We start from the raw sequence: 26,895 nt of genomic DNA, 5'->3' as shown, positions 1-26,895 counted from the left end.
TGCCACCTCTGAGCAATATATCCGTTTGAAAGACTGTGACTTAGAAACTCAGATACTTATCAGGAATATATGTTCAATAAGATCTCTCAAACCTTTTAAATTGGAGTCAGTATTGGAATTATGTAATTTGTTTTTATAGCCACCATTGACTGCTTCCTGGTTGTAATCCTCACCCCCTAGATTGTACTTAACCTCATACACTAATTTACCCAATTCCTAACCAGTGGTATGACATATCTAGGAAGGTACTTTGTTATCACATTATGTTGTAACATGGCCTTTTATGTATAAAACTCTTGTACATTATTATATGTTATACATCTACTTGTAAGAATTAAATGAAATATTGCAAAGTTTTTGATAGTTCAGTTATTAGGTCACATAGTAAATCCTTCTGTGTCAGTTAACTGAACTGAAAAGTGATCCTATTAGACAGCTTTTGATATTTTGCAGCTGTGACTCAGGGAAACCCAGAGGTCTTAGAAGTAGTTATGAAGGGAATCACGGCCATTGCACTGCCAGAATTGCATGTTACCGTTCCACTCAAGATTATTGAGATCCCATACCTACCAGGCACTGGGTTAAGAATTGTAGGAAACAAGATAAATAAGAATGGCATACTCTCCTCAAAGGACTCACAGTCTAGGAAAAATTAAATATACATGCAAATAACTATAACAAGCCAGAAAGGGATGTCATAAGAAGTCAGAAAATATGCATCTAATTGGAGAAACATGAAAGGATTTATGGGGGAGAAGGTATATGTATAAGGATTGATAGGTAGATAGGATTTTGAGTGGGAAAAGAGGTACCAGGTAGGAGACCACCTGTAGCAAAACCAGAGACCAGAAAAAAGTAGTTCAGTTTGGCCGGGCACGGTGGCTCATGCCTGTCATTCCAGCACTTTGGGAGGCCAAGGCGGTCGGATCACAAGATCAGGAGATCGAGACCATCCTGGCTAACACGGTGAAACCCCGTCTCTACTAAAAATACCAAAAAAATTAGCCGGGCGTGGTGGTGGGCGCCTGTAGTCCTAGCTATTCGGGAGGCTGAGGAAGGAGAACGGTGTGAACCCAGGAGGCGGAGCTTGCAGTGAGCCGAGGTCGCGCCACTGCACTCCAGCCTGGGTGACAGAGCGAGACTCCGTCTCAAAAAAAAAAAAAAAAGGTCAGTTTGACTTGTTTGTAATGACAAGCCAGTTCGTGAAACTGGTTTGTGAGAACAAGGGGTGGGCATAAAGTTAGAAATATGAATTAGGGCCATGTCAAAGAGGACCAATGAGGATCATGCCTAAGAAATTTTAAAAATTCTATAGGTATAGAAAAACTTGATTTTTTTTTTTTTTTTGGACTGGGTGTCAGAACTGTGTCTTGAGAAGATTAGTGGACAATTCTCGTCATAAAATATCAGCAAACTGAAAAGTGACAGACTAGAGATGAAAAGTCATGGAGGGAATGTTCCAAAAGCTGAGGATGATTTAGGGGCCATTCGTGCAGCTAGTCATCAGATGTTTATGGATTACTCACCCAGAGCACTCAACTGTCTGTAGGTAGAGTAGAAGAAGCCAGTGGAGGAGTGATTGATGGGGCTGTTTTTGATCCAAGGGTGGGGTGGCATCTGAAGGTGGGAGTAAAAGAGGTATAAGACAACATCTGAACAGAATAAACTTGAGAAAAGCCATGATGGGTAATTTTGAGATCAGGGAAGTTTGGACTTGAGGAGAGTAAAAGTTTGGGCAGTGAGTGAAAAAGTCAATCTGAGAGCACTAGGACTACACATTGCAGTGTAAAGGGCCCATTTGATGATGCATAACAAGATTTTGTATTAGATAGTCTCATTTAAGAGAATATAATCTTGACTTTACCAAAAGAAATGTGAACTTTCATTTACCAAAAGAGTTTGAAGACATATTATTCCTAAGCCTTGAAATATTAAATATTAAGTCTATCCTAGATCTTGTAGGTAAGAATAAGAGCTTTGGTATTAGAATGCCTCAGTTTGACTCCTATTTTACTCAGTGACCTTTGCCAAGTTACTTAGCATTTCTAACATTTCATTTTCTTGGAATGAAAATAGTAGCTCACTAAGGAGGGTATTTTTTAAGGATAAAATGGAATAGGAAAAGTGGTTGAAATAGGGCCTGTGACATAAAGGCTCAATATATTTTGCTTATTGTTATCACTTATCCAGTAAGTATATATTATTTTTCCTCGAGTTAGAAATCCAAATATAGTAGAAAAGGCTAATAATATTTCAAACAATCTGAAACAAGTCTACTTGAGAAAGTTGTACTCTAGTATAAGAGAGAAATCAATTTGGACTGGAGTTGTTTTTTTTAAGCAAACTTTTATGGAAATGAGACATCCAGCAAAACTTCAAATCATAATGGTCCAGTTCAATGAATTTTCCAAAGTGAACACACCTATGTAGACAATGCTCAAACCAAGAACATCAGCACCACAGAAATTCCCCCACATCCCACCTTGCAGTTACTATCTTCCCAAAAGGTAACCCTTTTCTGACATCAAACATAATAGATTCATTTGCCTGCCTTTGAACTTTATTTGAATGGAACTTAGAAAATTTGTGCGAGTTAGGATACTGTACTTGAGACTCATTTACGTTGCATGTAATTGTAGTTTCTCATTGCAATCTAGTACTGTATTGTATAAACATATAACTTCTATGACTTGTATATAACTTGTATGACTTATATGAATAGATGAATTAATATGATTTGTATTAATATTTATCCTTCAGTTGACAAACATTTGGGATTGTTTTTAATGTGGGACCTACAAACAATGCTGTGATGAACATTTCTCAGACATGTCTTTCGGTGAACATGTATATCCATATCTGTTGGTTAGGTAGCCAGGAGTTTAATTGCAGGATCTTAGTGTAACTGGTGTAAACTAGTGTAAACTAGTTTAGTTTTAGTACATATATATGACAGTTTTCTAAAGTGGCTGTATGAGAATTCCAGTTGCCCCAAATCCTTTCCAACACTTGATATTATCAGACTCTTAAATTTTAGCAATTCTAGTGAGTGTGTCGTGGTATTTCTTTGTGGTTGTAGTTTGCATTTCTCTGATGGCTAAATTGTTTATTCCCAAGGGATATCATATTTTTCTGAAGCATCTATGGAAGTCTTTTGTCCACTTTTCTGTTGTATTTTCTGCATTATCTTATTGATATATGGGAGTTATTTTTTTGTTCTGGATTTAAGTACCCTGTTAAATATATGTATTGACGGATGTATCACCTCTTCATTTCAGTCTTTTGTGGTCATCCAATCCCAGGAATAGCTACTGAGAAGTAGCAATAGTAAACGAGTTTCTATTTCTTTGCATTAAGTAGATAGATGGGAGATTCTGAGAGGATTAAAGTGAACAAATATGGAGAGAACAGCAAACTGTTCTGTTTAGAGAATGGATGGCTTGTGTGTGTAGCAAAGATTTATTTTAAAATTATTTGAATGGCAAACATTTTAGGAGGGAAAACTTGCTGCTTTACTCTGCTGGTTTACTTAAGAGAAGAAAGATTAGTCTCCCTGCACTATTTCTCCTTTTAAAAAATGTTAAATCCCTAATTTATAATCTTTGTGAATTTCTATTAAGTTTATTTATTCAGTAGATATTTACCTAGCAGTTACTGTGTGTTAGATACCAATAGATGTGGAGGATAAAAATACAATTAGATCAGGACATAAGAGAGTTTTTATTACAGCAGGTTAAAAAATGTTAAAATGAAAGAATATACATATGGTTAGTTCTGCACACACAATCATGTGAGTGCAGAGGAAAGTGTTTAGGAGTGTGGTGGGATATGGGATGGGAAAGATTCCTCAAGGACTGAAAAGGGAAGAAATGAATTTTCTTCTCCCTGAGTCAAGTTTCATTATTGTTAGCTTTTTCAGGTGTTTTAAATATCAGTTTGATATTTGGTAAAGAATTCTACCTCTGGAAGTTAGAACCCATTCAAAATCAGTAGAAACTTGCAATGAAATTAAATTTGCAGGAAAAAATAGTTTTATAAAATCAATTTGATATGTTTAATCATTAAGTATAGATTATTGAAATACTTAAGCATGATTGTCACATTATTTTGAGAAAAATATTTCTTTTAAGGTGATATTTATTAATAGTAAGAATTACTCTAAATTAAAATAGCTCTAAAATAGGAGTAACAACATACCTAAAATACCGAAGCAAGCAGTCAGATTTCTACTTTGTTACAATCATTAAAATTGTCAGAAAAAGACTTGCCCACAGTAGAACCATTTCTATTTCTTTCCTGTAACATTTTTCAAGGTGTAAACATTGAAAAATTTAGGAAAGTTCATGTCTTCTATTATAGTAGATTTTGCCCATCATACACAAACCCTATAATATTTGATAGAAAAATCAGAAGACATTTTGTATCATTAATGATTAATCATTCTGTTTGGGATGTCATTAAATATAGTGTGATAACTAAAATGTGTGAATGATAATGTGTAAATGATAATGTGTAAATGATGTGACTGTTCTTTTTAGGAGAAGGTAAGAATAAAAGAAAATTTATACTGATACAATAATAAAAAAATTATTACCGGCCAGGCATGGTGGCTCATGCCTGTAATCCCAGCACTTTGGGAGGCTGAGGTGGGCAGATCACGAGGTCAAAATATCGAGACCATCCTGGCCAACTTGGTGAAACCCCATCCCTACTAAAATACAAAAAATTAGCTGGGGGTGGTGGTGCATGCCTGTAGTCCCAGCTGCTTGGGAGGCTGAGGCAGGAGAATGGCTTGAACCTAGGAGGTGGAGCTTGCAGTGAGTGAGGTTGCACCACTGAACTCCAGCCTGGGCGACAGAGCCAGACTCTGTCTCAAAAAAAAAAAAAAAATTATTACCTATTCTGCTACCTAGAGAATCTATCTAAGGGCAACCTCTTTATTGTTTATTCGTGGGCCTTAGGAGAATTTTCACATCTAGAAATAGGGAAGATAATCAGACATGGTGCCTCCCTCACTCAAGGACATTTCTTCTGTGACAGGCAGCTGGCTCACAGATAGTGGCTCAAATGGGATCCTGTCTCCTTGTCAGCATTTCTCGTCTAAAATTGGCAAGATGTCAATCTTAGGTGAAATCAGGAGAACTTTCTTGTCTCTGCTGATCTACAGGATACCCGTTAGAGTCAGAACAAAACAACAGAAATCTTGAAAAAGAGATCTATTACATGCAGCTTTTGTTTCAAGGTTATCTTTGTGGGACTAAAGATCATTCAGCTCTGTGCCATTCAGATGAAGTAGATTGCATATTTAAAAGGTCTTTGTTGTACATATACATTGCAACTTTGTAAAACTTCACCCTTTAAATAAAAATGCTCAAGCAACTGAATTTTCTCCCTACTGAAGTGTAAGTGTAGAATAGTATATCAGATCTTAAGTTTCTGGAGCAAAAATGTTAGACAATTTGAAGCTTTGTAATGTAAAAAAAGTATACAAATAATTTGAGTAGAAATACAGAAAGCATATGTAAGCCTGATTATATATACAAGTTTGCTCCTATGGTTTTTTCCTACATAGCATCGGTTCATTTCTTTATTCAGTAAACATTTATGGAACTGGTTTCTGCCGTTATTGAGTTTAGCATTCTCATTTATAATTTCATCATTTTATTCAAATTTCTAGTGTGTTAATAAGGTATTCCATTTATTCATATATGGTAAAGTAGGCGATTTAATATTATGGTATACATTGAGGAGGTACATTAAGAGATTTCTTTGTATTTTATTAAATGTTCTCTCTAAAGTTTTCTGTGTCACTCTGAGGCTCTGAAAATTTTACATAGTTATTTTTAAAGTCAAAATGTGTAGAAAACTATGATGAATAAAACTCAGTTTCTTACAGATTGAGGAAATGTTTCTTTATATTTTTATTTATTTTTGATGCTTAGAAAAATTATAGAAAAGTTTTTAAAAGAGACATTACTTGGAAAGATGTTTAGCTTATGGTATTAAAAAGCAGATGCTGGGCCAGGCTTGGTGACTCACACCTGTAATCCCAGCACTTTGGGAGGCTGAGGTGGGTGGATCACCTGAGGTCAGAAGTTCAAGACCAGCCTGGTCAACATAGTGAAACCCTATCTCTACTAAATATACAAAAATTATCCAGGCATGGTGGTGGGCGCCTCTAATCCCAGCTACTTGGGAGGCTGAGGCAGGAAAATCGCTTGAACTCGGGAGGCACAGGTTGCAGTGAGCCGAGATCGTGCCACTGCACTCCAGCATGGGCAACAAGAGCGAAACTTTGTCTGAAACAAACAAACAAACAAACAAAAAACAGATGCTTTTTGAAAACCAATTTTATCGAAAGCTAAAATTTAAAAGTCTGGGGAAAACTTAAAGATTTCATTTAGACACCTGATGTCATGGTAAAAGAGGCAATATAAAACTTTGACACTTATTTGATAAGTTTGAAGACTAAAGGATGGCAGAATCCCTTTCTGTCAAAAGATGTCCCATAATTCAGGTAGAATTTGCATTTTTCTCATTTGAGTAAACAATAATGCAATATGTTTTCATTAGTTCATAAATACTGTATATATCTAAAGAGTTAAATTATTGTGATTCTTGAAATATTTTTAAGATATGATTTTCCCTCTCCTTTTATCATATCTTTAAAATTGGGAAAGACTTCCAGTTTTCTCTTTCTTATCCCTTCTTATCTACACAAAGCATAAATTCTTTGAAGACAATTTTCAATGGAAGTGCATAAAGCTTCAATTGTGTCCTAGTGAAACTTCCTAAAGTTGGAGGCCATACATAATACAATATAGCCCATTTCTTTTTAGGAAAACTAAATAAACATTTGCTTCCAATTCTCATTCTGTACCCTGAAGTAAGAATCAATCAAATTCCTCCTCTATAGGGCAAATATTTGAAGACAGTTGTTTCTCTCTGCCTTCTGCTTTCCAGAAATCCAAGTCTTTCCTCCCCTAGAAGTAATCTCTAATTCTTTCATCTGTATCTTTTGATATTTACCGTCCATATTGCCAAATAATAGGCTTATTCAGCTGTTTCTGGATATACCCAAACAAATTTACCTGTTGACTCCCTTTTATAGAGGTTGAGAATTCCAAATTAATTCCAAATCAATTTTGATTAAGTCAGCAGTGCTGCAATGTCAGTGTGGAACCAAGTAGTGTACTGTACTTTGAAACGTTGCTCCTTTCTTACACAACTCTTCATTTTTCCTGGGGAGGATTGCCTTATTTTAAAATTTGCTTAGTTTTGTTATGTCTTAATCACTGTTTTTTTCCACAAGGGCTTGAACAGCTATGTAAAATCCCTATGAATGGTTTTTCTAAATGCTCAGATATTTCCTCTATTTTGGACTCCTTCCAGAGACCCCTCCACCCCCAATCTGCCTCCTCTGATCTGGCATGGATGACCTTAACCCTGCTGTACCAGTCTCTCATCCTGTGAAGTGTTTTCAGTGGTCTTTGGTTTTGATAACTTTTTCTTACATCACATATGTTTCTCTTTTTTTGGTTTACCCTCTCATACTAAAACACTTCTTCCTGCCTGTACCTTCCTTAAAAATGAAAAAAATGAGAGGTACAATTTTCCTTCTGTGCAAACCTGGAACTGTCTTTAGTCAATCCTTATACTGGAATAATTGACTACCTATAAAATTGTAGCTTGAAGATAATTTCCCTCAAAATTTTTAAAGCATTGCCTATTTTACTTTAGCATTCTGAGCTATTATTGAGAAGTCCAAATGCATTCTGATTCCTTCCCTGTTGAATGTGCCATTGTTTCCATGCCTGTTCCACTGAAGCTTTTGGTATTTTCTTTCTGTTTATCCCTGTCATTCTTACAGTTTCTGGTGAAGTGACTTAGTGTTTACGAATGTGCTTAAAATTCACTTTGCTAGACATTCTTTCTGTAAGCTCTTTCATTAAAAAGATTTGTGTTGGGAAAATTTGTGTATTACACTTTGATAATTGCTATGCAACCATTTTTTTTAAAACTCTTTCTGGTTAAATATTGGGATTCTTGGTTTGGTCTTCTAATTTTCTTGTTTTTATCTTCCTATTTCTACTTCTGTCTTTTGATTTTACTCGATGGGAAACTTTACCAATATTTAAACTACATATTGAATTATTTATTTTAGTTATATTTTTTAATTATCAAAAGGTTTGTCTTGCATTCTTATTGTTTTAGTGTCATAGTATTCTATTTTTGTTTTGTCCATATAGGATCTACATTTCTCTTGTAACTACAGTATTTTTATTTTCAGGGGATAGTTTCTCTTTATTTTCTCTTGATAAAGACACACTCAGGATTTGAGAAAGGAAGTTAAAAAAAAGGAATACAGGTTTAGTATGCTTTTAGATTATTGTGTCAAGCACTCTTTCAGGTTTCTTCATACATTATCTAATTTAATCCCACAACCACCTTGAGATGTAAGTGTTATTATTATCATAGCTTCTGACAGCTGAGATTCAATTGTAGGCCTCTGACACAAAACCCCATCTACTACTAGATTAGTATTCCATCTACTACTCTCCACTAGTGAAAATGATGAAACCCCAACTTAAATATTCATACAAATAGTTAATTTTGTGTGATTGAAGGCAAAATCTTAGAAATTAACTTAAATTCATTGAAATATGAAATTAATCTCTAAAACATTCTCCCCTCAACTTTTTTTACATATGGAAAACAGACATTAATATGTGCAGTGGGTATGGTCTTTTAATCTCAACTCTGACATTTCTCTTTTCAAAGCATCCTTAGAACTCATTTATTTCTCATCTCAGAGTACTCTGTGCATATTCCTTTTTAGGCCTTTATAACCCTACTTAAAAGCAAACTTCTTGGCTTTATGGCTGTTAACTCCCACAGCTAGCACATAAAACGTTTGTGGGAACTTGAAATGGTAAATCCTGCTATTTTGTTGGCACTTGATTTTAAGAATTTTGTAAATGTTACCATAGTAAGTAATGCCTTAAAAGACAATATTTTTGTAAAAAGGTATGCTTTAGATATTTTTCTGATCTCTTTAGCTTTTTATGGTCTACTCACACTGAATAGTTTTCTGCATTTGTCAGTCTAGGAAGGCAGACGGTCATGCTTCTGGATGTAGGCTCTCAGGGGTAAGATGGAAGTGGAGTTTTTATAATGGAATGTGGCACACATTCTTTCAAAAGCAGTGTTTCATTTGATTTGTTTAAAAACATTAAGAAAAAGTAAATTCACAATAATGGCCCCAAAGAAATTGGTAAAAATAGACAAGATTTGCATTATTCTCATATTAACCATAACATTTTTCTCCATGTCACCCTATACTTGTAAAGGTTCATGTTACTGGATGAGTCAATAAAAACTCCAAACAGGAACTCTTTAGATGAGTTCCACTTGCTAAACAGATTTTATAGACGAGTCTGAAATGTTCATTTCCCCTTTGTAGTACATACAAAGAATATTATTGGAAAGTTAAAAGTATAAATTACAAGCTTTAAATGAATGGCAGTTTTTCTTGAGCATTTTTTGCTGCAAATAGTGCTCACATCTTGAGTTAGACTTACATTTACTATTGCTTCTACCAAAATAAACTCAAATTCAATAATTAATGTTTGCAGGTTTGAAATAATTCTTTATCAAAACTTATTATTGAAGAAAATTAATCCAATAATTGAGGCCTTTAATTCTCACTCACTAGGATGAGTTCTTGTTCCAATTTTCTAATAGTTATTTGTGGAAAATAATATTATAAAATGAGATAAGTGAATATTTCTGTACAAGATAGTTGCATAAGTTACTGCAGCTTTCCCTCAGGTTTTATATTTGAAAGTGAAAATAATCACAAAACTTTTCCAAAGTTATAATATAGAAAACATTAATAATTATAGGAAATTATCTTTAAATTTTACTTCCAATTGAGTTAGATGAATTACATGTAAGTTCTCTCATATTGCATGAATTAGCCAAGAACTGTAAATCCATTATGAGTGTACATACATGTACATATATGCTCAAAATAATATAAAATTATATATTATTATTACAGTGATATTAATTTAACCAAAATCGGCTGGATATATTTGTTGTTAATCATTTGGATTTTCCTTTAAGTTGAGAGTCAAATATATTTGCAAATTAATCTGATTTTTAAATTTTTAAATGTCTGGAGCTACAAATTTTAAATATGATTAGATGCAATGAAATGGAGTGAAATATTTCAGTGGTTAATATTTTTAAAACCAAATGCTTTCTTGGCTTATTAGAGCTGAATAGTCAAAGAACGCCTGTAACAAGTTAAAAAGGACATTTTCAAACTCCATTAAACTTTAAAACTGTAAGTATTATCTTTCAGGAAGCACTATGAATGGGGTCCCTGTTGATGGATTTAGTGTCTTACTCCCTAGAGCACATGTGCATTGAATTAAAGGAACAGTAGCAGTACTATTTTAGAGTTGACACTCTAGTCTTAATATGCATATTTGTCAATTTTTTGTTTGAAGCAGAAATATATCCTACTACTGTATTATAGCTACTTTAATGTTTTACTTTGCTAATAATTGAGATGCTCAATTTAAAAAAGGTTTCTTCATTCTAGGGAATTCTCTCAATTACAAAGTAGTTGTATAAACTCTTATCTAAGATTTTACTGTAGTGGGCTTTTCTCTTAGATCTACAAGTATCATTGGCTTCTGGAAGATTTCAGCACTATTGGGGTTTAGATATAGCCTCTTTGTTTTATTTAGAGAATGTTATATAGGCTTCTAAAAAAATGAAAGACATATACATGGATGCATACACATGATAGTGTTTTGTTTCTCAGAATATCTAATTTCTGGTCTGTTTTGACTTGAAATTCTATCATTTCCTGATTTAATATGTTGTTTCATACACTAATCTTTTATTTCATAATAGCGTTCTAAAGACATTTAATATAATCACTCAAACATCATTTAAAGAATTATTTAGCAAAATAGCTAAATAATTCTTTTTAAAAAATTGCCTTTAAAAATTTTAATTTTTTAAGTTTCTTTAAAAAAAATGCCTTTCATCTTACCTTTACCCACAGATGTATATGAAATAGGTATCTTATAGTTACCCAGCTTGTAAAATCTATAAAGGGCACAGTTTATGCATGACTAGTGTAATAGTTACTTTTCAGGGATATACAATTACTAGTTAGGGTACATACTAATTCTAACCAGTACCTGTATGTTTCCCCCTACTGTCAGAAAGGATACAGTGCCAGATCAATATAATAGTTTAGGGAAGCTTAAAAAAAAAACAAGGCTTCCATTTCCTACAGCTGAAGCTAAATGAATTTTATTTCCTTATTTTATTTTGTTTAATAATTTAAGTTTCCAGAATTAATCAACAAGACTCCCACAAATTAAGTCAATACATTCATTCTTCTGCAGTTTCCTTATATATAAACAAAAAGATCCACACCTCAAATATGAGAAGTAATCTTATTCTATAATTATGTACAGCTTTTCTCTAAAAATAAAAATATACTTATTCCAAAGTTATCGTGTTAGGGGGACTAATTAACTTCAGGTCTCCATCCTGGAAGGCAAAGTACCAGCCAACCAGAACAACTCTAAAGAGTCTACTACCTTTTCAGGGCTTGCAAATTTTGCATTTGTTTCAAATGCCCTGTTTTATCTTAGACATTTGTCTGCACCTAATTTATAGGAATGATCAGTTCAGGGCACTTGTATGATTATTTAGTATCACTACTTCTGAAATGGGTTGTGTGCTGTATCTACTGTTCCATAGTAGTCATGGGAAAAAAAATCTCATTAAGAGTTTAAGACTATGTCAATTAAAGGGAACTAGGGCTGATTTTTGAGAAAAAGTCTTTTGATGAGAATGCTAGAAATGAATTATACAGCACTAAATAAAACCTCAAGACTATGATGGTGTCAGAGTTATAAAATGGAGGGGAAAAAACAGCAGATTGCTGGGATACCAGAAGAAAAAACTGCATGTTTGAATATTCCTACCAAATGGGCTATTTTGTGGAATCCTTACAACTCAGAATGTATTATGGTTTGAAAGGAAGGTATCATTTCACTAGTTGTTTACTCTATGGATGCCTCATTCCAACTAAAACATAACTCTTTGCATAACATGTCCTGTTTTACTTTAGAGAAATTCCCAGATGGAATTCCATCAGATATGATAAAATACTGGACGTATTCCTCTTTAAATCTTGAGGATAGAATCTGTACTTACCCTCTTCAGATCTTGGAGAAAAAGAGCTTTACTTTAAAAGTATATCTAAAGCATAATTTATTTTATAATTCTTTGATTTTGTATCTTTTTCTATCATTCCTAGAGGACTTTTGGTTTTTTAACCAATAAATATATTTCATGGAATTTAAAATTTTTAAGTAAATTATTTTAGAGTTTAATAAAAGCAAATTAAAAATTGCTTATACCATTAATAAACATCCATCAGCTGATAGTTATTACACATGCCACTTTGTAGGTGATATGGGTGATCTAAAAGGACTTGACCTTCAGGAAGCTGGGTAGATGAAGCATGTGACAAAAGTTGAAAATGCAGAAAATGATGAAGTGCTGAAAACAGGGTAGGACTCAGAAGAGTTCAGGAAAGTGAAAGATTGATGTATATTTACCCTAGACATGGGATTGAATTAGGGCTTTAAGGATAATTATTAGAGGAAGTGATTAGTCTAGGTAAAGGAAATAATGAGTTAGGCCCTGTTTTTGAGTGAATGTGTCACATTAAAGGGAAAGCAATTATTCTTAAAGAGAGCAAAGGTTTGCATGGTGAAAAGCAGCAAAATATAAAGTTGGAAAGGCATGTTGACTAAAATTTGGTGGATCAAGAAAGCAAGGAGTATAAGTTTGGTTTGCTATTAAGACAATAAGAGAGCCATTGTTAGCACTTGAGCAAAAAAAATATAAAGATTGATAAAAATAGATTTATGTTTAAATTATGTTCAATGACAATAACAGTCTGGATTAGACTAGTAATAGATTATATTAGTTTAATAGGTTAAAGTAACAAAGAAGAGAGAGAAGCAAAGATGACCTAAAGTTATAGAGTAGAACAGTATTCAGTTTCTTGAAAAATAATTCTTAACTTTGGCAGTGTACTACATGTGTGAGTTTATATTCCACTCATAGATAATGCTTATAGAGGAAATGTATTGCTGAATTCTTAATTAGAATTTGGAATTTAACCTGTCTCCTCTTATGTTACATAACTTTGTAAATGAATTGGCCATTCTTATCAGAAATGTCAACAATTTACTGTATATTTACTGGCTGATTCTTGGATTCTTGGCATTGTTGAAAGAACTCTGGGAATTTTACAAAACAGACACACCTGAACAATGTCTAGATAAGTCATATGAAACATACACATAAAACCATTCATCTTTGTCCATCAACAAACCTACCTCTCCTTCAAGAATGAATTTAAATATTACCTTCTCTTTGAACATTTACAAATATCCTAGAAAGAAATGGCTACATTTCATGAATTTTTAAATTCTATCATACTTTTTATTGTATCCTTTTAATGGTATTTAGTATTGTGGAGTGTTTTTGTTTTTCTGATCTTCACTGAGTGCAATATTAAGACCTACACTGGTATAATTCACTTCATAGATGATGTGTATCATTTAGATTATAAGCACTTGGAGGATACATCAAGGGCAAAAGCAAGAGATGCTGTTTAATGAATCTTTGCATGACTATTCACAACAATTATTACCTTTTAATAAAGTGGCTAGCAGAGGGAGTAATAAATGCTTCCTTTGTTCAAAAGGTAACGATTTAAAAGTATTATTTTGGGGAAAATTATTCTTCCATGTGTGAACATGTACGTACTCAAAGTAGTCAGCACACTCCATGGTATATACTTGATACTCAATAATATTTGATTTTTTTTAGTATATAATAGGTTATACTCTGAAAAATAAACAATGAAGAAAAGAAAGAGGCAGGGTAAGTGCCCAAGATAACATGGTCAGGAACGGTAAAGCATATAGGTAGGTCTAGATCAATAGAAGGAAAGAATGTATCTTAATACAACATATGAAGATCCATTAGAGATTTTCACAGAACCAAGTGTGTTCTGAGCGGCATGGAATGGCTGTTAAGTATTAATGAGGTGGAGGAGAAGTAGAGAACATCTAAGATATGATAATAGTTCTTAATAATCAATGCATTATTGCAACATATTGCTAGTAATATAAAAAGGTAAATTATCTCCAGACTGTTCATTTTTTAAAAGTTTAAAGTATTTGAGTATCAAATAGGCCATATAGTCTAATATTCTATGAATTCACAATATACATAAAATGCATAATGTGTTTCTAAATGAAACCATATGCCAACAACTGTCTCAGAGGAATGAGAAAGGTTGTGTGAACTCCATGACTTCTTTGCTTAGCTTTCCCCTGGTACATATATCATGCTGAAATTGTCAGTATCCTCTCTGAGACTATATGAAGGAAAATGGTAGAAGAGGAAGCTAATGTTTACTGAGGATCTACCAAGTGTAGTAGGACTGGGTTAGACATTTCATATTCTTTATCTTATGTTAATCTTCATAACAAGTTTGTAAGATTGATGCTACTACTCATGTTTTATAAATGAAAAAAAATCAAGACTTGGACAGGTTATGAAATGTGCCTAAAGTCACCCAGCTATAAGTGGCAGAAGTGATACTCAATGCCAGAGCCCAAGTGCTTTCTACCATACTGCACTGTCCTCACTCATAAAATGAAAACTGGCTGACAAATGAAGTCAAATCATTATTTTACCTATATTTTTAAAAAGATTTCAGTTATTTTTTGTTTACTAAATAAATCAGAAGGCCGATGGTAGAGAAAGACATCTTCCAGACTGATGCCAAAAACAACCTGAACTGAAATGCTGTTAAAAAAATAAACTTTCTCCTTTCTCAATCAGTTTTCTGCACTGAGAGATTACTAAAATTTGTTAACATAGAAAACATACTTTACAGTATAGAAAAGCATGTGGAGATAAAAATAGAATGGGTATTGATACTACAAAATTGAATGCAAGTTTTATTGGATGATAAAAGGAGTTAGTTGAGATAGTCTAACCTTAAAAGATTTAAAGCATTGTTGTGTCAGAAGAGTACCTGGTATATTGTAGACAATCATACATTTTTGTAGAATAAATTATAAAAATGTAATCATATTACCTTATGATATTCACATTAATTGATTGTCCAGAGCAGACTGGTAAATTTTAACTTTTCACTAATTAGAAATACTAGAGCATATCTTAATAAAAATATCAAAGGAATCATGTGTGGATTGTTACATTTTGTACTTCTTTAAGATAAACTTAAGTTAATCAAGAAGAAAATGAATCAAGTGCATTCATATTTCTTTTCTAGTGCTCAGCTTCTTGTGGTAAAGGTAGAAAGTACCGTGAAGTGTTTTGCATTGACCAATTCCAAAGGAAATTAGAAGACACAAATTGCAGTCAAGTACAGAAACCTCCAACTCACAAAGCCTGTAGATCTGTCAGATGCCCTTCATGGAAAGCCAATAGCTGGAATGAGGTATATGATGTATATTTTATAATTATATATTTTTTTGTATTTAAAAAGAAAATCTTAATTCATTCTTATTTTTCGTAACCTTGAATGTTTTGCTTCTCTAAAATTTATTGTTATATACTTTTTTGCACTATGCTGTAAGTTAGTATTAATACTAAACAGTGTTTACACATTTGCTAAATTTATAGTTAAATAATAAATTAGTCATTTGATTTTTTTAAAAATTAAGACCGGTCTTGCTATGTTGCCCAGGCTGTTCTTAAACTCCTGGGCTCAAACAATCCTCCCATCTTGTCCTCCCAAAGTGCTGGGATTACAGACGTGAGCCACTGTGCCCAGCCTAGTCATTTGATTTTTGTGCCTATAAACTTAACAAGAAATTTTGTTACTGAATACTAGCAGAGGCTACTGATAATCATAATACTATTCTGTGCAGGCTAACAGAAAAATATATATGATGATACATTTAGTAACTGCCTTGTTTCTACCCCCAAATCTTGGATTTTAGCTAAGATTGAATCCTGGAGAAGGGACTGGTAAATTCCAGATGGGATTGTAATCCGAGATTGAGAGTTAGGGAGCTGTCAGAGACAGATAGCCTAGGCTGCGCTAGAATGAAAAGACTCACCAAAAATGAAAAGACTCGGCAAAAATGAAGCTGATAAATAAATGAGACCCTGGCTGACAATTTAGCCTGTAAAAGAAGGGTAATTGATACCACTTGGCATACTCAGAGAAAAGAGATTAAAATTTAAATCCGGGTAGGCATGCCTGTGAAAATGACTGTCAAACACTACCAGCTTGGGAAATATTGACAGGACAAAAGTCATGAATGAAGTCAGAAAAGATAACTGGAATAATTTCCTGAGGACTAATTTCAATGGGGCTAGACTTTCAATGTAGCCATCTGGCTGCTCTCAGCAGTACCTCAGAGTGCTTATCTATTTCTTAAAGGTCCTAGTCCTGCAAAAGGAAAAAGAAACCCATCTTCTGATCTTGCAACTTCCTTATCTCTGTCAGATGTTTGAGTTATGTCTATTGGGGAGCTAGAAGGAAATGGAGTTTCCCCTGGGGTCCAAAGCCATCATCATTCTCTCTTTGCGCTCAGCATGTCAATGCAGGGCATGCAGCTTTGGAGTGGAATTATGTCAGTGCCTCACTGATACTGAATAAAAGCCTCCCAAATTGAGTAAAAATCTCAAATTTCTTTGTAGAAGAGGCAGCCTCTCTCAAGTGTTAATGTGCTGGGGCTTGTGGTCAATGTTTAATTGAAAACTAGATGCTAACGCATCTCTGTTTTTTATCCCACAAAAAAGATGTATTATTGGGTATTTGCTTCTATATTGAATGTTCAGCAAATAAATCAATTATTTTTCATGCTTTACCAGAGGTCATGAAGTCAGAAAAGATAACTGACTTCAGTTTCAGATTTCTCTATTAACTTGTTTTATTTCGTAAATGTCACTACTCCCTACTAAGTTGTTCAAGAAAGAAATAGTGGATCCATCCTTATCCTTTTTCCTTGCCTCTATAGTTAGTCACTCAACAGGTTCTCTCATTTCTTTCAGGTAGCTCTTGAATCTCCATTGCACACACTCCGGTCGAGTTTAATAGTTCATCATCATCTGTTCCTGAGCCTGTAATGGCCTCTCTACATATATTTTGGCCATTATTTACATTCACGTAGTGTGAGCCCAGAAGAACTCAGATATGCTTGTGTCACTTAATATCATCTTGTGTCACTTAATATCATCTGTGACTAAGCATTATCTTTAGGGAGTAAGACTAAAACCTAACCCATGCTCGCTTGTTCAGAATTATCTCAGACCAATATCTCTTTTTCTCTTGGTGGCAATGGATATTTTGTTTCCTAAGCATCTAGCTTTGTACCTAAGCTAAATACTTCTTACTTTGAATACTGTGATCTAATTGCAAAAATACTCACCATCTCTTAAATTATTATGTTTCCAATATTGTGGTTTTGCTTAAAGTGGAGGTTTGCCTTACTTGATCTGGATAGAGGTGTGTCAGGATAATGGCAAAGTAGCTTTCCCCTAAGGGTGTGAAACATTGTAAAGGCACTGAACATGAACGGCCACAGATCTGTCCAGCAGTTAACTCCCAGTTCCTACATCAGGCAGGAGCCACAGGGGCATGGGAGTGGAAGTGGGAGAGACTTTTTATGTCTTGGCCACCAATATTCCTGTTGGTCCCAAAGATTCTTTTGCTGCTGTGCAGCTGCTGCAGCTGCTGTGGTTGGTATTCATGAGAGACACTTTCTGTCTCTGAACCTCCAGCTCCACAACAGTGAATCCATCATCCGTGGTAACAAATTGGCCTTGGCTTACCACCGAATATGAAATTATATAAGATCTGCTAAAGGAACATATTTCTGGGGCTTCAAAAATACAGATATGAATATTTAAGGACTATAAAAAATAGATGCTTTTTTATATAATTTGCTTGCTTCTCTTTGAATTAGTTTTCCTTGTCATAGAAATTAGTTGCATTCACCCACACAGTCCCCAAATCTCTGCCAGAAACAAATGACCACTTGTGAAGTCATTGCCTTTTGATTTATTCTATAAAAAGCACCCACACGAAGTTAACAATTGCAAGCTGTCATTGCACTACATATAATAATGTATTAAACAGAAGTGTAATTTCAGAGGTAGTTACAAGATAATCACTGGTTGTTGCTTTATTCCGATTGTATAAACTGTAACATTGCCTTAATATAATCACTGACTCTTAAAATAATTTCATTTTATTACTATTTTACATGATGCCTCAAATGGAAAGACTCATTTGGTAAATTTTGACCACAGAGGTGCTTAAATTAGTTTTGAAGGAGCACTCTTCATTTGATATTTGTATCTTTTTTTTTAATGAAAGGATTTAGTAATGCATTTTAATGACTGCTGCTAAACAGGAACAAACATTGCTATACAGAGCCATTTGTCCTCTATGTTCAGATGTATATCCTTAGATGCAAATTAAATAATTGAATCATTTAAAACAACAAAAAAAATCCCACCCCACCCCCACTTCCTGGAAGCGAGGGGATTTTTTTTTTCGTTTAATTTTATCTATTTGGGAATAGCAGCTTCACTTGTAAATTCAAGTTTTTAAAGCTAGTATGGTTCTAGATTCTTCATTGTCTCAGGTCACATCTACTTACTTTAGTGCCATCCAAATGCACAATCTCTATTTAGGAAAAAAATATTCTGAATTCTCACCTCCCCTTAATCATGGCAAACCTGCTGGACAATTTAGATACCTAAAGAATCTCACACAACAGTATTCAATGTAGAACCAGGTCAAATCAGCCTCTTGGCTGCTTACATCTTCTTTGATACCCATCATTTTCTTACTTGCATTTTAAGATCAGAGCCGGGACCAAAGGTGATATAAATTCCAAAATCCCACAAATCTGCTGCCCAGTGCTCTCCACCCAAAGCCCCTAATTTGGAAAAAAAAGAAAAGAAAGAAACTGTATGCTAAATGCTAGATTTTTTGTTGTTGTTGTTGTTGTTTGTTTTGTTTTGTTTTTTCTTTTTATTATTATTATTATTATTATTATACTTTAGGCTCTATGGTACATGTGCGCAACGTGCAGGTAAGTTACATATGTATACATGTGCCATGCTGGTGTGCTGCACCCACCAACTCGTCACCTAGCATTAGGTATATCTCCCAGTGCTATCCCTCACCCCTCCCCCCACCCCACAACAGTCCCCGAAGGGTGATGTTCCCCTTCCTGTGACCATGTGTTCTCATTGTTCAATTCCCACCTATGAGTGAGAATATGTGGTGTTTGGTTTTTTGTTCTTGCGATAGTTTACTGAGAATGATGATTTCCAATTTCATCCATGTCCCTACAAAGGACATGAACTCATCATTTTTTATGGCTGCATAGTATTCCATGGTGTATATGTGCCACATTTTCTTAATCCAGTCTATCATTGTTGGACATTTGGGTTGGTTCCAAGTCTTTGCTATTGTGAATAATGCTGCAATAAACATACGTGTGCATGTGTCTTTATAGCAGCATGATTTATAGTCCTTTGGGTATATACCCAGTAATGGGATGGCTGGGTCAAATGGAATTTCTAGTTCTAGATCCCTGAGGAATCGCCACACTGACTTCCACAAGGGTTGAACTAGTTTACAGTCCCACCAACAGTGTAAAAGTGTTCCTATTTCTCCACATCCTCTCCAGCACCTGTTGTTTCCTGACTTTTTAATGATTGCCATTCTAACTGGTGTGGGATGGTATCTCATTGTGCTTTTGATTTGCATTTCTCTGATGGCCAGTGATGGTGAGCATTTTTTCATGTGTTTTTTGGCTGCATAAATGTCTTCTTTTGAGAAGTGTCTGTTCATGTCCTTCGCCAACTTTTTGATGGGGTTGTTTGTTTTTTTCTTGTAAATTTGTTGGAGTTCATTGTAGATTCTGGATATTAGCCCTTTGTCAGATGAGTAGGTTGCAAAAATTTTCTCCCATTTTGTAGGTTGCCTGTTCACTCTGATGGTAGTTTCCTTTGCTGTGCAGAAGCTCTTTAGTTTAATTAGATCCCATTTGTCAATTTTGGCTTTTGTTGCCATTGCTTTTGGTGTTTTAGACATGAAGTCCTTGCCCATGCCTATGTCCTGAATGGTAATGCCTAGGTTTTCTTCTAGGGTTTTTATGGTTTTAGGTCTAACATTTAAGTCTTTAATCCATCTTGAATTGATTTTTGTATAAGGTGTAAGGAAGGGATCCAGTTTCAGCTTTCTCCATATGGCTAGCCAGTTTTCCCAGCACCATTTATTAAATAGGGAATCCTTTCCCCATTTCTTGTTTTTGTCAGGTTTGTCAAAGATCAGATAGTTGTAGATATGTGGCATTATTTCTGATGGCTCTGTTCTGTTCCATTGATCTATATCTCTGTTTTGGTACCAGTACCATGCTGTTTTGGTTACTGTCGCCTTGTAGTATAGTTTGAAGTCAGGTAGCGTGATGCCTCCAGCTTTGTTCTTTTGGCTTAGGATTGACTTGGCAATGCGGGCTCTTTTTTGGTTCCATATGAACTTTAAAGTAGTTTTTTCCAATTCTGTGAAGAAAGTCATTGGTAACTTGATGGGGATGGCATTGAATCTGTAAATTACCTTGGGAAGGATGGCCATTTTCATGATATTGATTCTTTCTACCCATGAGCATGGAATGTTCTTCCATTTGTTTGTATCCTCTTTTATTTCCTTGAGCAGTGGTTTGTAGTTCTCCTTGAAGAGGTCCTTCACATCCCTTGTAAGTTGGATTCCTAGGTATTTTATTCTCTTTGAAGCAATTGTGAATGGGAGTTCACTCATGATTTGGCTCTCTGTTTGTCTGTTATTGATGTATAAGAATGCTTGTGATTTTTGTACATTGATTTTGTATCCTGAGACTTTGCTGAAGTTGCTTATCAGCTTAAGGAGATTTTGGGCTGAGACAATGGGGTTTTCTAGATATACTATCATGTCATCTGCAAACAGGGACAATTTGACTTCCTCTTTTCCTACTTGAATACCCTGATTTCCTTCTCCTGCCTAATTGCCCTGGCCAGAACTTCCAACGCTATGTTGAATAGAAGTGGTGAGAGAGGGCATCCCTGCCTTGTGCCAGTTTTCAAAGGGAATGCTTCCAGTTTTTGCCCATTCAGTATGATATTGGCTGTGGGTTTGTCATAAATAGCTCTTATTATTTTGAGATACGTCCCATCAATACCTAATTTTTTGAGAGTTTTTAGCATGAAGGGTTGTTGAATTTTGTCAAAGGCCTTTCCTGCATCTATTGAGATAATCATATGGTTTTTGTCTTTGGTTCTGTTTATATGCTGGATTACATTTATTGATTTGCGTATATTGAACCAGCCTTGCATCCCAGGGATGAAGCCCACTTGATCATGTTGGATAAGCTTTTTGATGTGCTGCTGGATTCTGTTTGCCAGTATTTTATTGAGGATTTTTGCATCAATGTTCATCAAGGATATTGGTCTAAAATTCTCTTTTTTTGTTGTGTCTCTGCCAGGCTTTGGTATCAGGATGATGCTGGCCTCATAAAATGAGTTAGGGAGGATTCCCTCTTTTTCTATTGATTGGAATAGTTTCAGAAGGAATGGTACCAGCTCCTCCTTGTACCTCTGGTAGAATTCAGCTGTGAACCCATCTGGTCCTGGACTTTTTTTGGTTGGTAAGCTATTGATTATTGCCACAATTTCAGCTCCTGTTATTGGTCTATTCAAAGATTCAACTTCTTCCTGGTTTAGTCTTGGGAGGGTGTATGTGTTGAGGAATTTATCCATTTCTTCTAGATTTTCTAGTTTATTTGCATAGAGGTGTTTGTAGTATTCTCTGATGGTAGTTTGTATTTCTGTGGGATCGGTGGTGATATCCCCTTTATCATTTTTTATTGCATCTATTTGATTCTTCTCTCTTTTTTTCTTTATTAATCTTGCTAGCGGTCTATCAATTTTGTTGATCCTTTCAAAAAACCAGCTCCTGGATTCATTTATTTTTTGAAGGGTTTTTTGTGTCTCTATTTCCTTCAGTTCTGCTCTGATTTTAGTTATTTCTTGCCTTCTGCTAGCTTTTGAATGTGTTTGCTCTTGCTTTTGTAGTTCTTTTAATTGTGATGTTAGGGTGTCAATTTTGGATCTTTCCTGCTTTCTTTTGTGGGCATTTAGTGCTATAAATTTCCCTCTACACACTGCTTTGACTGCATCCCAGAGATTCTGGTATGTTGTGTCTTGGTTCTCATTGGTTTCAAAGAACATCTTTATTTCTGCCTTCATTTCGTTATGTACCCAGTAGTCATTCAGGAGCAGGTTGTTCAGTTTCCATGTAGATGAGCGGTTTTGAATGAGATTCTTAATCCTGAGTTCTAGCTTGATTGCACTGTGATCTGAGAGATAGTTTGTTATAATTTCTGTTCTTTTACATTTATTGAGGAGAGCTTTACTTCCAAGTATGTGGTCAATTTTGGAATAGGTGTGGTGTGGTGCTGAAAAAAATGTATATTCTGTTGATTTGGGGTGGAGAGTTCTGTAGATGTCTATTAGGTCCGCTTGGTGCAGAGCTGAGTTCAATTCCTGGGTATCCTTGCTGACTTTCTGTCTCGTTGATCTGTCTAATGTTGACAGTGGGGTGTTAAAGTCTCCCATTATTAATGTGTGGGAGTCTAAGTCTCTTTGTAGGTCACTCAGGACTTGCTTTATGAATCTGGGTGCTCCTATATTGGGTGCATATATATTTAGGATAGTTAGCTCTTCTTGTTGAATTAATCCCTTTACCATTATGTAATGGCCTTCTTTGTCTCTTTTGATCTTTGTTGGTTTAAAGTCTGTTTTATCAGAGACTAGGATTGCAACCCCTGCCTCTTTTTGTTTTCCATTTGCTTGGTAGATCTTCCTCCATCCTTTTATTTTGAGCCTATGTGTGTCTCTGCACGTGAGATGGGTTTCCTGAATACAGCACACTGATGGGTCTTGAGTCTTTATCCAATTTGCCAGTCTGTGTCTTTTAATTGGAGCATTTAGTCCATTTACATTTAAAGTTAATATTGTTATGTGTGAATTTGATCCTGTCATTATGATGTTAGCTGGTTATTTTGCTCGTTAGTTGATGCAGTCTCTTCCTAGTCTCGATGGTCTTTACATTTCGGTATGATTTTGCAGTGGCTGGTACCGGTTTTGCCTTTCCATGTTTAGTGCTTCCTTCAGGAGCTCTTTTAGGGCAGGCCTGGTGGTGACAAAATCTCTCAGCATTTGCTTGTCTGTAAAGTATTTTATTTCTCCTTCACTTATGAAGCTTAGTTTGGCAGGATATGAAATTCTGGGTTGAAAATTCTTTTCTTTAAGAATGTTGAATATTGGCCCCCACTCTCTTCTGGCTTGTAGGGTTTCTGCCGAGAGATCCTCTGTTAGTCTGATGGGCTTCCCTTTGATGGTAACCCGACCTTTCTCTCTGGCTGCCCTTAACATTTTTTCCTTCATTTCAACTTTGGTGAATCTGACGATTATGTGTCTTGGAGTTGCTCTTCTCGAGGAGTATCTTTGTGGCGTTCTCTGTATTTCCTGAATCTGAATGTTGGCCTGCCTTGCTAGATTGGGGAAGTTCTCCTGGATAATATCCTGCAGAGTGTTTTCCAACTTGTTTCCATTCTCCCCGTCACTTTCAGGTACACCAATCAGACGTAGATTTGGTCTTTTCACATAGTCCCACATTTCTTGGAGGCTTTGCTTGTTTCTTTTTATTCCTTTTTCTCTAAACTTCCCTTCTCACTTCATTTCATTCATTTCATCTTCCAGGGCTGATACCCTTTCTTCCATTTGATCGCATCGACTCCTGAGGCTTCTGCATTCTTCACGTAGTTCTCGAGCCTTGGTTTTCAGCTCCATCAGCTCCTTTAAGCACTTCTCTGTATTGGTTATTCTAGTTATACATTCTTCTAAATTTTTTTCAAAGTTTTCAACTTCTTTGCCTTTGGTTTGAATATCCTCCCGTAGCTCGGAGTAATTTGATCGTCTGAAGCCTTCTTCTCTCAGCTCGTCGAAGTCATTCTCCATCCAGCTTTGTTCCGTTGCTGGTGAGGAACTGCGTTCCTTTGGAGGAGGAGAGGTACTCTGCTTTTTGGAGTTTCCAGTTTTTCTGCTCTGTTTTTTCCCCATCTTTGTGGTTTTATCTACTTTTGGTCTTTGATGATGGTGATGTACAGATGGGTTTTTGGTGTGGGTGTCCTTTCTGTTAGTTTTCCTTCTAACAGACAGGACCCTCAGCTGCAGGTCTGTTGGAGTACCTGGCCGGCCGTGTGAGGTGTCAGTCTGCCCCTGCTGGGGGGTGCCTCCCAGTTAGGCTGCTCGGGGGTCAGGGGTCAGGGACCCACTTGAGGAGGCAGTCAGCCCGTTCTCAGATCTCCAGCTGCGTGCTGGGAGAACCACTGCTCTCCTCAAAGCTGTCAGACAGGGACATTTAAGTCTGCAGAGGTTACTGCTGTCTTTTTGTTTGTCTGTGCCCTGCCCCCAGAGGTGGAGCCTACAGAGGCAGGCAGGCCTCCTTGAGCTGTGGTGGGCTCCACCCAGTTCAAGCTTCCAGGCTGCTTTGTTTACCTAAGGGAGCCTGGGCAATGGCGGGCGCCTCTCCACCAGCCTCGCTGCCGACTTGCTGTTTGATCTCAGACTGCTGTGCTAGCAATCAGTGAGACTCTGTGGGCGTAGGACCCTCTGAGCCAGGTGTGGGCTATATTCTCCTGGGGCACCGTTTCCTAAGACCGTCGGAAAAGCACAGTATTCCGGTGGGAGTGGCCCGATTTTCCGGGTGCTGCTTGTCACCCCTGGAAAGGGAACTCCCTGACCCCTTGCGCTTCCCGAGTGAGGCAATGCCTCGCCCCTGCATAGGCTGGCGCACGGTGCACTCACCCACTGACCTGCGCCCACTCTCTGGCACTCCCTAGTGAGATGAACAGGGTACCTCAGATGGAAACGCAGAAATCACCTGTCTTCTGCGTCGCTCGCGCTGGGAGCTGTAGACCGGAGCTCTTCCTATTCGGCCATCTTGGCTCCTCCCCTAAATGCTAGATGTTTAAGATATTTTGTATTTCTGTAATTCCATATTGTCTATATTTCAAAAATATGTAAGTATAAATCCTTATTTCTATATTTTCAGAATTTCTGACATATATGTATATGTTTTGTAATTTGAAAAATAGCAAATGTTAATTTTTTAAGTCCCTAAAGCTCCTAAGAATCTGTGATCCCTTCATTTGAAATGTCAGGGTATTCAGTGACATTTCTACTGGTGAAGGTAGACTAGGGTTCAGGGACAGGGAGGATGCCTTCCTGCTTCCAGTGCTGGTTAAACTTTGCTTGCTAATTTTTTCTAGATAGTGAAACTCTATTTTTCATTTCAGTGCTATCTGTTAGTGCTCCTCCTTTATCATCTTTCTTGATATTTAAAATGGTCTTTCTTGGGGTAGGCTGAGGTGTCTAGCACTCTAACTTAGGGCATTTATCAAACTTTTCAAGGCATAAATAAGAAAAGTAAAAAAATGAGAAGAAGAAGGGAGCAGCAAGGGACAGTCACTTCCTGACACTACATAAGAGTTTTTATTCTCCACAAATGCAGGTATTATTACGTTCATTAGGCAGATGAAGAAACAGCAGCTTATAGAAAGTTTAAGAAGTTTGTGTAGGTCATAGTGCAGGAAATGTTGGGGGCATGGATTTGAACACAGGTCTAGTTGAGCTTTCTCCATTATACTAGTTATCATTATCCCATTATTATCATTATACATTAGCTCATCCTTATATTTCCTTAGCAAATTATTGCCCCTTTGGCCAAGAAGGACACATGAAGTTCACAATTTCAGGCCGTCACTGCACTACATATAATAATGTAGTCAATAGAAATGTAATTTCTAAGTTGTGCTGAATTCGTTGCAAGTTTTTAATGTAAAAATGTCTGTTGCATAAATATGAAATATTATATATAGAGATTTTACAGGTTAAAGGGTAAACAACTGAGGATATAGTTGATTACATATTAAATATGATGGAGTTGCTTAAATCACTAACATATTAGGTTACATTAACAGAAAGATGATGTTCAAAGTGTTGGGCACTAATACATCCTGATCAGATATTTGGAGTAGTGCCTATTCTGGAATACAGATTATAAGAAAAATCTTGACAATTTTCCATATCCCTAGAGAAAAACAATTAAATGGTAGCAACTATGCTATGTCAGTTGTCTAGTGTTCTGCTGCCAGTAGCAAGAGCCCTGATTTTATTAGTGGTTTAAACTACAAAGACTTTTATTGTTTATATAACAAAATCAGAGGGTTGCTGATTTTAATTTTAATTCAGCAGCTCTACAACATTAGGGTGCTGGATTGACATTTCTGTGATTCTGTTGTTCAACTCGTAATGGTCATAAAATGGCTGCCACAGTTCCAGTCCTCACATCTTCATACTTTCTCACATGAAAGTAGGTATATATTTGTTCTACATTTAAAAGACAGACAGATTCTGGACAATGCATTAAAGTTTAAAAAATATTCTAGTTCAATATAACAGAATATTTGCTAATATTGCAGATTTAAAAAGGCCATGGCTGCTTTCACAATACAGTGAACATACCCACAATGAAGTTATTTAAGTATGGGTAGGTTTTATGGTCACTCATTCATTATTGTTATAGAAGGATTTCATAATGAAAGAGAAATTAGGATTACTTATTCCTAGAGTCTCTTTAACCTTAAAATACTATACTGCTGCTAATGATACTAC

General features: G+C 35.7%; 1 protein-coding gene across 6 annotated transcripts in view; it reads left to right on the top strand.

The window, feature by feature from the left end:
* The window catches only part of ADAMTS20 (ADAM metallopeptidase with thrombospondin type 1 motif 20), a 210,862-nt gene that overhangs the window by 142,743 nt on the left and 41,224 nt on the right, over window positions 1-26,895 (top strand). For 4 of the 6 annotated variants that reach the window (XM_063672643.1, XM_063672642.1, XM_063672645.1 and 1 more), the window contains one exon: window positions 15,425-15,592. The exons of the other annotated variants lie outside the window; for them this stretch is intronic. In XM_063672643.1, coding sequence (XP_063528713.1) covers window positions 15,425-15,592 — 168 coding nt within the window. The remainder of the gene's footprint in view (window positions 1-15,424; window positions 15,593-26,895) is intronic. 6 annotated transcript variants of the gene reach the window in all.

The sequence above is a fragment of the Pongo pygmaeus genome, chromosome 10, assembly GCF_028885625.2.
Source record: "Pongo pygmaeus isolate AG05252 chromosome 10, NHGRI_mPonPyg2-v2.0_pri, whole genome shotgun sequence".
In the NCBI taxonomy this organism is placed as follows: domain Eukaryota; kingdom Metazoa; phylum Chordata; class Mammalia; order Primates; family Hominidae; genus Pongo; species Pongo pygmaeus.
This window is presented reverse-complemented; position numbering and strand designations above follow the sequence as displayed.